The sequence below is a fragment of the Salvelinus namaycush genome, chromosome 11 (genome assembly GCF_016432855.1).
Source record: "Salvelinus namaycush isolate Seneca chromosome 11, SaNama_1.0, whole genome shotgun sequence".
In the NCBI taxonomy this organism is placed as follows: Eukaryota; Metazoa; Chordata; class Actinopteri; order Salmoniformes; family Salmonidae; genus Salvelinus; species Salvelinus namaycush.
In genome coordinates this window covers 36,721,255-36,733,507 of record NC_052317.1, presented here as the reverse complement: position 1 = coordinate 36,733,507, position 12,253 = coordinate 36,721,255, and the positions used below count along the sequence as shown (strand labels likewise).

General features: G+C 46.2%; 1 protein-coding gene across 1 annotated transcript in view; it reads left to right on the top strand.

The window, feature by feature from the left end:
- Positions 1-8,525, top strand: part of LOC120055392 (rap guanine nucleotide exchange factor 4-like) — a 56,625-nt gene extending 48,100 nt beyond the window's left edge. Inside the window, exon 30 of the mRNA XM_039003256.1 lies at positions 8,398-8,525. Within this exon, the coding sequence (XP_038859184.1) occupies positions 8,398-8,525 (128 nt within the window). The remainder of the gene's footprint in view (positions 1-8,397) is intronic.
- Positions 8,526-12,253: the final 3,728 nt, after the last annotated feature.

Genomic DNA, 12,253 nt, shown 5'->3' with positions numbered 1-12,253 from the left:
TCTGTCACCTGATTGAGCTGCTACTGGATAGTCAATGTTCTGACACCTGATTGAGCTGCTACTGGATTGTCAATGTTCTTACACCTGATTGAGCTGCTACTGGATAGTCAGTGTTCTGACACCTGATTGAGCTGCTACTGGATAGTCAATGTTCTTACACCTGATTGAGCTGCTACTGAATAGTCAATGTTCTGTCACCTGATTGAGCTGCTACTGAATAGTCAATGTTCTGACACCTGATTGAGCTGCTACTGGATAGTCAGTGTTCTTACACCTGATTGAGCTGCTACTGGATAGTCAATGTTCTGACACCTGATTGAGCTGCTACTGGATAGTCAATGTTCTGACACCTGATTGAGCTGCTACTGGATAGTCAATGTTCTTACACCTGATTGAGCTGCTACTGGATAGTCAGTGTTCTGTCACCTGATTGAGCTGCTACTGGATAGTCAATGTTCTAACACCTGATTGAGCTGCTACTGGATAGTCAATGTTCTAACACCTGATTGAGCTGCTACTGGATAGTCAATGTTCTGTCACCTGATTGAGCTGCTACTGGATAGTCAATGTTCTGACACCTGATTGAGCTGCTACTGGATAGTCAATGTTCTGTCACCTGATTGAGCTGCTACTGGATAGTCAATGTTCTGACACCTGATTGAGCTGCTACTGGATAGTCAATGTTCTGACACCTGATTGAGCTGCTACTGGATAGTCAGTGTTCTTACACCTGATTGAGCTGCTACTGGATAGTCAATGTTCTTACACCTGATTGAGCTGCTACTGGATAGTCAATGTTCTTACACCTGATTGAGCTGCTACTGGATAGTCAATGTTCTGACACCTGATTGAGCTGCTACTGGATTGTCAATGTTCTTACACCTGATTGAGCTGCTACTGGATAGTCAGTGTTCTGACACCTGATTGAGGTGCTACTGGATAGTCAATGTTCTTTCACCTGATTGAGCTGCTACTGGATAGTCAATGTTCTGACACCTGATTGAGCTGCTACTGGATAGTCAGTGTTCTTACACCTGATTGAGCTGCTACTGGATAGTCAATGTTCTTACACCTGATTGAACTGCTACTGGATAGTCAATGTTCTTACACCTGATTGAGCTGCTACTGGATAGTCAATGTTCTGTCACCTGATTGAGCTGCTACTGGATAGTCAATGTTCTTACACCTGATTGAGCTGCTACTGGATAGTCAATGTTCTCACACCTGATTGAGCTGCTACTGGATAGTCAATGTTCTCACACCTGATTGAGCTGCTACTGGATAGTCAATATTCTGACACCTGATTGAGCTGCTACTGGATAGTCAATGTTCTGACACCTGATTGAGCTGCTACTGGATAGTCAATGTTCTTACACCTGATTGAGCTGCTACTGGATAGTCAATGTTCTTACACCTGATTGAACTGCTACTGGATAGTCAATGTTCTTACACCTGATTGAGCTGCTACTGGATAGTCAATGTTCTGTCACCTGATTGAGCTGCTACTGGATAGTCAATGTTCTTACACCTGATTGAGCTGCTACTGGATAGTCAATGTTCTGACACCTGATTGAGCTGCTACTGGATAGTCAATGTTCTCACACCTGATTGAGCTGCTACTGGATAGTCAATGTTCTCACACCTGATTGAGCTGCTACTGGATAGTCAATATTCTGACACCTGATTGAGCTGCTACTGGATAGTCAATGTTCTGACACCTGATTGAGCTGCTACTGGATAGTCAATGTTCTTACACCTGATTGAGCTGCTATTGGATAGTCAATGTTCTGACACCTGATTGAGCTGCTACTGGATAGTCAATGTTCTTACACCTGATTGAGCTGCTACTGGATAGTCAATGTTCTGACACCTGATTGAGCTGCTACTGGATAGTCAGTGTTCTGACACCTGATTGAGCTGCTACTGGATAGTCAATGTTCTTACACCTGATTGAGCTGCTACTGGATAGTCAATGTTCTCACACCTGATTGAGCTGCTACTGGATAGTCAATATTCTGACACCTGATTGAGCTGCTACTGGATAGTCAATGTTCTTACACCTGATTGAGCTGCTACTGGATAGTCAGTGTTCTTACACCTGATTGAGCTGCTACTGGATAGTCAGTGTTCTGTCACCTGATTGAGCTGCTACTGGATAGTCAATGTTCTGACACCTGATTGAGCTGCTACTGGATTGTCAATGTTCTTACACCTGATTGAGCTGCTACTGGATAGTCAGTGTTCTGACACCTGATTGAGCTGCTACTGGATAGTCAATGTTCTTACACCTGATTGAGCTGCTACTGAATAGTCAATGTTCTGTCACCTGATTGAGCTGCTACTGAATAGTCAATGTTCTGTCACCTGATTGAGCTAATACTGGATAGTCAGTGTTCTGACACCTGATTGAACTGCTACTGGATAGTCAATGTTCTGACACCTGATTGAGCTGCTACTGGATCGTCAATGTTCTTACACCTGATTGAGCTGCTACTGGATAGTCAGTGTTCTTACACCTGATTGAGCTGCTACTGGATAGTCAATGTTCTTACACCTGATTGAGCTGCTACTGGATAGGCAATGTTCTGACACCTGATTGATCTGCTACTGGATAGTCAATGTTCTGACACCTGATTGATCTGCTACTGGATAGTCAGTGTTCTAACACCTGATTGAGCTGCTACTGGATAGTCAATGTTCTGACACCTGATTGAGCTGCTACTGGATAGTCAATGTTCTGTCACCTGATTGAGCTGCTACTGGATAGTCAATGTTCTGACACCTGATTGAGCTGCTACTGGATAGTCAGTGTTCTTACACCTGATTGAGCTGCTACTGGATAGTAAATGTTCTTACACCTGATTGAGCTGCTACTGGATAGTCAATGTTCTGACACCTGATTGAGCTGCGGTGTTCAGCTATGCGTTGTTTTAATTGTCTTTTCGTTTGTCCCACATAGGCTTTTCCACATGAACAGGTGATGATATAGATTACTCACTTGGTCTTGCATGAGATGATACCCCTAACAGGGATCTTTCGACCTGTATGTGGGTGTATGAAGAAAGACGTTTTTATAGTGCTATGCACTGTGCGCATGAGCCACATTTGTAGTTCCCATTTGGGATAGGTGTGACATTTTTATGTGAAATGTAATGAAACAATGTAAGTTGATGCTAATATGATGTACAATATTCCATTATGTTTCTATATCATAACAATAGCGTAATATATTTAATATGCCATATACTATTTAAGTCACTAATTCATTTTAATTAACTTAATCATTGTGACACACCCCTCACTATTGTCGTTTGTTACACTAATTGCACTGTTTGTCTACATAACCTGGTTCAAGTATTCATGACATTACCTTGAGGAAGGCACAGTGATGTCGAAACGTTGGTAAATACCCATTAAATTGCTGGGAGTTTATACATGGAGTGTGCAACTTTATTTTGATAGTGCAAATCCTTTGCAGTCAATGACTGCCTGTAGTCTGGAACCCATAGACATCACCAGATGCTGGGATTCTTCCCTGGTGATGCTCTGCCAGGCCTTTACTGCAGCTGTCTTCAGGTCCTGCTTGTTCTTGGGGCGTTTTGCCTTCAAGTGAAATGCAGTCTCAATTGGATTCAGGTCAGGTGATTGACTTGGCCATTGCAGAACATGCCACTTCTTTTCCTTAAAGTATTGGGTTGCTTTTGCAGTACGCTTCAGGTCATTGTCCCTCTGCACTATGAAGCGCCGTCCAATGAGTTTTGAAGCATTTGGCCGAATCTGAGCAGATAATATAGCCCTAAACACTTCAGAATTCATCCTGCTGCTTTTGTCAACAGTCACATCATCAATAAATACAAGGGAACCAGTTCCATTGGCAGCCATACATGCCCAAACCATAACACTACCTCCACCATGCTTCACAGATGAAGTGGTATGCTTCAGATCATGAGCAGTTCCTTCCCTTCTCCATACTATTCTCATCATTCTGGTACAAGTTGATCTTTGTCTCATCTCTCCCAGTACTTAAGTAGTTTTTTGGGGTAACTTTACTATTTATATTTCACTACATTCCTTAAGAAAATATTGTACTTTTTACTCCATACATTTTCCTTGACAGCCAAAAGTACTCGTTAAATTTTGAATGCTTAGCAGGACAGGAAAATAGTCAAATGCCGCCCACTTATCAAGACAACATCCCTGGTCATCCCTACTGCCTCTGATCTGGTGGTCTCACTAAACACACTTGCTTTGTTTGTAAACGATGACTGAGTGTTAGTGTCCCGGGCTATCCATAAATAAAAAAAAACAAGGAAATGGTGCCCTCTGGTTGCTTAATATAATAATTTTTAATAATATTTATACTTTTACTTTTGATACTTAAGTATATTTTAAACCAAGAACCTTTTAGACTTTTACTCAATTAGAATTTTACTCGGTGACTTTTACTTGAGTAACTTTCTATTAAGGTATCTTTACTTTTACTCAACTATGACAGTTGGGCACTTTTTCCACTACTGGTCTGTCCATAGGATGTTGTTCCAGAACAGTATAGACTTTTTTAGATGTTGTCTGGCAAACTCTAATCTGGTCTTCCTGTTTTTCAGGCTTACCAATGATTTACATCTTGTGATAAACCCTCTGTATTTACTATTTTCTCTTGATTCTTGACTTTGACACAGATACGCCTACCTCCTAGAGAGTGTTCTTGATCTGGCCAACTGTTGTGAACGGGTTTTTCTTCACCAGGGAAATAATTATTCTGTTGTCCACCACAGTTGTTTTCTATGGTCTTCCAGGCCTTTTGGTTTCCCTGAGCTCACCAGTGAGTTCTTTCTTTTAAGAATGTACCAAATAGTTGATTTGGCCACACCTAATGTTTCTGCTATCTCTCTGATAGGTTTGTTTTGTCAGCCTGATGATGGCTTGCTTCACTGGCAGTGACAGCTCTTTGGACTTCATATTGAGGGTTAACAGCAACAGATTCCAAATGCAAATACCACACTTCAAGTCTAGACCTTTTATCTGCTTACTTGTAAATTAACTAATGAGGGAATAACACACACCTGGCCATGGAACAGCTGAGCAGCCAATTGTCCAATTACTTAAAAAGGGGGGGACCACATATAAAAAGTGCTGTAGTTCCTACACTGTTCACCCCATTTGGATGTAAATACCCTCAAATAAAAGCTGAAAGTCTGTTTCCTTTCAAATCCATTGTAATGGCATACAGAGCCAAAATAATAATAACTTGGTCAATTCCAAATATTTATGGATGTCACACCCTGGCCTTTGTTATATATATTTTCTTGATTAGTTTAGTTAGGTCAGGGTGTGAAATGGGGGATGTTTGTGTGTTTTGTCTAGTTTAGGGTGTGTGTATTGTTTAGGGGGTTTTGTAGTATGTATGGGGTTGTGTTCAGTGTACACCTGATTGAGCAGTAGAGCGCATGGTGTCTCCTGTACGTGTGCATAGCCCGGTGCGGTACATACCAGCTCCTCGTATCGGCCGGGCTAGATTGAGTATTGAGCCAGGTGCCATGAAGCCGGCTCAACGCGTCTGGTCTCCAGTGCGTCTCCTCGGGCCGGCTTACATGGCACCAGCCTTACGCATGGTGTCCCCGGTTCGCCTACATAGCCCGGTGCGGGTTATTCCACCTCCCCGCACTGGTCGGGCGACGGGGAGCATACAACCAGGTAAGGTTGGGCAGGTTCAGTGCTCAAGGGAGCCAGTACGCCTGCACGGTCCGGTATTTACGGCGCCACCTCCCCGCCCCAGCCCATTACCACCAGTGCCTACACCACGCACCAAGCCTCCTGTGCGCCTCCAGAGTCCTGTGCGTCCTGTTGCTGCTCCCCGCACTAGCCCTGAGATGCGTGTCCCCAGCCCGGTACCACCAGTGCCGGCACCACGCACTAGGCCTAATGTGCGTCTCCAGGGTCCAGTATGCCCTGTTCCTTCTCCCCGCACTCGCCCTGAGGTGCGTGCCCTCAGCCCGGTACCACCAGTCCCGGTACCACGCACCAGGCCTATAGTGCGCCTCGAGAACTCAGTGTGCCCTGTTCCTGCGCCCCGCACTAGCCTTGAGGTGCGTGTCTCCAGTCCGGTACCACCAGTTCCGGCACCACTCACCAGGCCTACTGTGCGCCTCAGCAGGTCAGAGTCGGCCGTCTGCCCAAAGCCGCCTGCCTGCCCAACGCCATCTGAGCCATCCGTCTGCCCAACGCCATCTGAGCCATCCGTCTGCCCAGCGCCATCTGAGCCATCCGTCTGCCCAGCGCCATCTGAGCCATCCGTCTGCCCAGCGCCATCTGAGCCATCCGTCTGCCCAACGCCATCTGAGCCATCCGTCTGCCCAGCGCCATCTGAGCCATCCGTCTGCCCCGAGCCATCTGAGCCATCCGTCTGCCCCGAGCCATTAGAGCCGCCCGTCTGTCCCGAGCCGTCAGAGCCGCCAGTCAGCCAGGATCCTCCAGAGCCGCCAGTCAGCCAGGATCCTCCAGAGCCGCCACCCAGCCAGGATCCTCCAGAGCCGCCAGTCAGCCAGGATCCTCCAGAGCCGCCAGTCAGCCAGGATCTTCCAGAGCCGCCAGTCAGCCAGGATCTTCCAGAGCCGCCAGTCAGCCAGGATCTTCCAGAGCCGCCAGTCAGCCAGGATCTGCCAGAGCCGCCAGTCAGCCAGGATCTGCCAGAGCCGCCAGTCAGCCAGGATCTGCCAGAGCCGCCAGTCAGCCATGAGCAGCCAGGGCCGTCAGCCAGCCATGAGCAGCCAGGGCCGTCAGCCAGCCATGAGCAGCCAGGGCCGTCAGCCAGCCATGAGCAGCCAGGGCCGTCAGCCAGCCATGAGCAGCCAGGGCCGTCAGCCAGCCATGAGCAGCCAGGGCCGTCAGCCAGCCATGAGCAGCCAGGCCCGTCCGCCAGCCATGACCAGCCAGGGCCGTCCGCCAGCCATGACCAGCCGGAGCCGTCGGCCAGCCATGACCAGCCGGAGCCGTCGGCCAGCCATGACCAGCCGGAGCCGTCGGCCAGCCATGACCAGCCGGAGCCGTCGGCCAGCCATGACCAGCCGGAGCCGTCGGCCAGCCATGACCAGCCGGAGCCGTCGGCCAGCCATGACCAGCCGGAGCCGTCGGCCAGCCATGACCAGCCGGAGCCGTCGGCCAGCCAGGATCCGCCGGAGCCGTCGGCCAGCCAGGATCCGCCGGAGCCGTCGGCCAGCCAGGATCCGCCGGAGCCGTCGGCCAGCCAGGATCCGCCGGAGCCGTCGGCCAGCCAGGATCCGCCGGAGCCGTCGGCCAGCCAGGATCCGCCGGAGCCGTCGGCCAGCCAGGATCCGCCGGAGCCGTCGGCCAGCCAGGATCCGCCGGAGCCGTCGGCCAGCCAGGATCCGCCAGAGCCAGCCAGCCAGGATCCGCCAGAGCCAGTCAGCCAGGATCCGTCAGAGCCATCTGCCAGTCATGAGCTGCCCCTCAGTCCGGAGCTGCCCCTCAGTCCGGAGCTGCCCCTCAGTCCGGAGCTGCCCCTCCGTCCAGTGGCGCCCTATGGGATGGTATTCAGTCCGGGACTCGCCGTTCCAGAGGAGCCACCAAAGCGGGTAGTGACTATGGTGGAGGGGGGTCCACGTCCCGCACCCGAGCCGCCACCATAGGAAGGCCCACCCGGACCCTCCCCTTCTGTGTCAGGTTTGCGGCCGGAGTCCGCACCTTTGGGGGGGGGGGGGTACTGTCACACCCTGGCCTTTGTTATATATATTTTCTTGATTAGTTTAGTTAGGTCAGGGTGTGAAATGGGGGATGTTTGTGTGTTTTGTCTAGTTTAGGGTGTGTGTATTGTTTAGGGGGTTTTGTAGTATGTATGGGGTTGTGTTCAGTGTAGGTGTTTAGGAAAGTCTATGGTTACCTGATTTGGTTCTCAATCAGAGACAGCTGTTTATTGTTGTCTCTGATTGGGAGCCATATTTAAGGCAGCCATAGGCTTTAGGTGTTTGTGGGTAATTGTCTATGTTGAACGTTTTGTAGCTTGTGTGTGCACTAACGTTTGTAGCTTCACGGTCGTTTGTTGTTTTGTTTTGTAAAAGTGTTCGTTTCGTGTTTCGTCATCTTTAATAAAAGAAGATGTCCTCATATCCCGCTGCGCCTTGGTCCGCTTATTATGACGATCGTGACAATGGACCTGTCTGTCTCTGTCACACTCTCTGTGTGTGTGTGTGTCTCTCTCTCTCTCTCTCTCTCTCTCTCTCTCTGTGTCTCCCTGTCTCTCTCTCTCTCTCTCTGTCTCTCCTCTCTCTCTCTCTCTCGTCTCTCTCTGTGTGTGTCTCTCTCACTCACTCTCTCTCGCACTTTCTCTCTCTCGCACTTTCTCTCGCACTTTCTCTCTCTCGCACTTTCTCTCTCTCTCAGACCCTGAGGTGTGTCAGCCCAATAAGAACCATGCTGAGGTGAGGGGTTATGTCAGGAAGCTGTGTGTGATTGACAAACAACGGACCCTGACAACACTCTCTTATAGGCTAGAGCCCCGCAGGACCTGAGCCTGCCCACCATGCAGTTGTTACCCTCTATGACATCATACAGAGCCTCTGTGTAAGATCAAGTAACCTTCATTGCTATGACATCAAATGGCTTCACTGGGCCTCTGTGACATCATATGGAACAGTCAGATGTCTATGACATCACATGGAATTTTTAGCCCTCTATGAAATCACACAGAACCATCAGCCCTCTGTGAAATCATACAGAACACTTTGCCCTCTGTGACATCATAGTGAACCCTCAGCTCCTCTGTGACATCACATAGAAGAGAGATGATTTAGAGATAAGAGACTCTTGATTTCTCTGTTACGTGTAAGGTTACTCTAAATGGAGATAGAAAAAAGTAACTGAAAAAAGTTACAACTAGAGGTTTTAAGTCTTATTTACAGATTATCATGTCCCTTACTTTGAGCAGATGTAACACATATGAAAAAGTATGTTACAAATACCAAGATCTTTACATAAAGTAATATAGAGAAACAAAACCTCTAGCTTTGTTACGCCAGTGTTCTGAAAACTGTCCTCAAGTTGTTGTTTATTTTTGCATTAAAGCACAACTCATGTAGCGTATTGTTAGTCAATTAAAATCAGTCATCTTTCTCAGTTGTGTTTTCTTCATGTACTTTTTGTAAATGTGGGTACTATATTGTATATTTAACTTGGACTAGAACTTGTTTTACCTCATCATGATGTCAGTGGGTTGAGAGCGTATAGTCTGTCTGAACTGTAAATAAAAATATCTAATCAAAACATCCGATTCTGGTGGTTATTGCTGATTTGGTCACTGTTTTTGTCCCTGATAGTGATGTCAACTGGTCTGTCCCCTGTTGATTTTGTCACCACGGTCATTCCTGGATTGGTCCATATAGATAGAGGACTCTAGTGCTCAAAAGCCTGTGTTAGCATGGGCAGCGCCACTGAGAACTTTCACCAGTCAACTGGGGGGACCTCCTATGGGTTAAGGAAGGATCACATAATTCCATCCAGGTCATCAGGAGGGATCAGCCAGTGAATTATACTTGTGAGGAAACATTCCATAACTCCAGGTGGCAGTAAATCTCCAACCTTGCTTTGTGAAGAAAAAATAAATACATCTACTGGTGGCAGTATGCCTCATTTCTGTTTGTTTGCCAACTCATAGAAGTAGTAGAAGAAGAAAATGTACTACTTCAAAATGGATACGGTCTCAATGGCGCTGCCCGTGCTCTCACAGACACCATGATGGGACAGATACAATGTTGTTTAACTATCTCTATGGGTTTGTCATGTCACCATGGTCATTCCAGACTGGTGATGTCACTGCCTCCTTGTGTGTGTGGTGAGGTTTTAGTTGATGAGTGAGTGAGAGACGGGGTTGAGTGTCAAACTAGAGTAGACTCATTGTCTAGCCCTGTCTCTGACCTGTGTGTGTGTGTAGGGGGGGGGGGCGAAGTGTTTTCTACAGAAGCAATAAACCCATGCATGAATGCTCTGGATGTCAGCAGCCATATTTGAAGGGACAGGTCACACACAGAACAAACACCACATACACTGACCGGGAAAGGGGATAACAGGCAGAGAGCAGAATGTGATTAAAACCTGTTTGGGATAGGGGGCAGCATTTTCACGTTCGGATGAAAAGCGTGCCCAGAGTAAACTGCCTGCTACTCAGGCCCAGAAGCTAATATATGCATATTATTGGTAGATTTGGATAGAAAACACTCTGATGTCTCTACAACTGATGGAATGATGTCTGAGTATAACAGAACTCACATGGCAGGCGAAAACCTGAGAAAAATCCAACATTTGTAGTTCATTTGTAGTTCCCATTTGGGATAGGTGTGACATTTTTATGTGAAATGTAATGAAACAATGTAAGTTGATGCTAATATGATGTACAATATTCCATTATGTTTCTATATCATAACAATAGCGTAATATATTTAATATGCCATATACTATTTAACAGTCACTAATTCATTTTAATTAACTTAATCATTGTGACACACCCCTCACTATTGTCGTTTGTTACACTAATTGCACTGTTTGTCTACATAACCTGGTTCAAGTATTCATGACATTACCTTGAGGAAGGCACAGTGATGTCGAAACGTTGGTAAATACCCATTAAATTGCTGGGAGTTTATACATGGAGTGTGCAACTTTATTTTGATAGTGCAAATCCTTTGCAGTCAATGACTGCCTGTAGTCTGGAACCCATAGACATCACCAGATGCTGGGATTCTTCTCTGGTGATGCCCAGAAGCTAATATATGCATATTATTGGTAGATTTGGATAGAAAACACTCTGATGTCTCTACAACTGATGGAATGATGTCTGAGTATAACAGAACTCACATGGCAGGCGAAAACCTGAGAAAAATCCAACCAGCAAGTGGGAAATCTGAGGTTTGTAGTTTTTCAAGTCATTGCCGTTTCGAATATACAGTGTCTATGGGGTCATATTGCACTTCCTAAGGCTTCCACTAGATGTCAACAGTCTTTACAACCTTGTTTCAGGCTTCTATGAAGGGGGAGCGAATAAGAGCTGTTTGACTAAGGGGTCTGGCAGAATGCCATGAGCTAAGTCTCGCGCGCGGCCGTGAGCGCGAGCTGCGTTCCTTTTTATTTCTAAAGACAAAGGAATTGTCAGGTTGAAACATTATTGAAGATTTATGATAAAAACATCCTAAAGATTGATTCTATACATCGTTTGACATGTTTCTACGAACTGTAATATAACTTTTTTGACTTTTCGTCTGGACTTTCATCTGGACTTGCCCGCGCCTCGTGCATTTCGATTGGTGAACTAAACGCGCTAACAAAAAGGAGGTATTTGGACATAAAGATGAACTTTATCGAACAAAACGAAAATTATTTGTGGAACTGGGATTCCTGGGAGTGCATTCTGATAAAGATCATCAAAGGTAAGTGAATATTTATAACGCTATTTCTGACTTTTACTGACTCCACAACATGGCTGGTATCTGTATGGCTTGTTTTTGTGGCTTAGCGCTGTACTCAGATTATAGCATGGTGTGCTTTTTCCGTAAAGCTTTTTTGAAATCTGACACAGCGGTTGCATTAAGGAGAAGTATATCTTTCATTCTATGCATAACGCTTGTATCTTTTATCAAAGTTTATGATGAGTATTTCTGTAAATTGACGTGGCTCTCTGCAAATTCTCTGGATGTTTTCGAGGCACAACATTACTGAACATAACGTGCCAATGTAAACTGAGATTATTGGATATAAATATGAACTTTATCGAACAAAACATACATGTATTGTGTAACATGAAGTCCTATGAGTGCCATCTGCTGAAGATCATCAAAGGTTAGTGATTCATTTTATCTCTATTTCTGCTTTTTGTGACTCCTCTCTTTGGCTGGAAAATGGCTGTATGTTTTTCTGTGACTAGGCGCTGACCTAACATAATCGAATGGTGTGCTTTCGCTGTAAAGCCTTTTTGAAATCGGACACGGTGGTTAGATTAACAAGAAGCTAAGCTTTAATTTGGTGTATTGCTCTTGTCTGAAAGTTAAATATTTCAAACAAATATTTTAGAATTTCGCGCTCTGCCATTTCAGCGGATGTTGTCTAGGGGTTCCTCTCTCTCTCTCTCTCTCTCTCTCTCTCTCTCTCTCTCTCTCTCTCTCTCTCTCTCTCTCTCTCTCTCTCTCTCAGTCTGCGCTCTCTGTCTCTCTGTGTCTTTTCTCTCTGTGTGTCTGTTCTCTTTCTCTCTCTG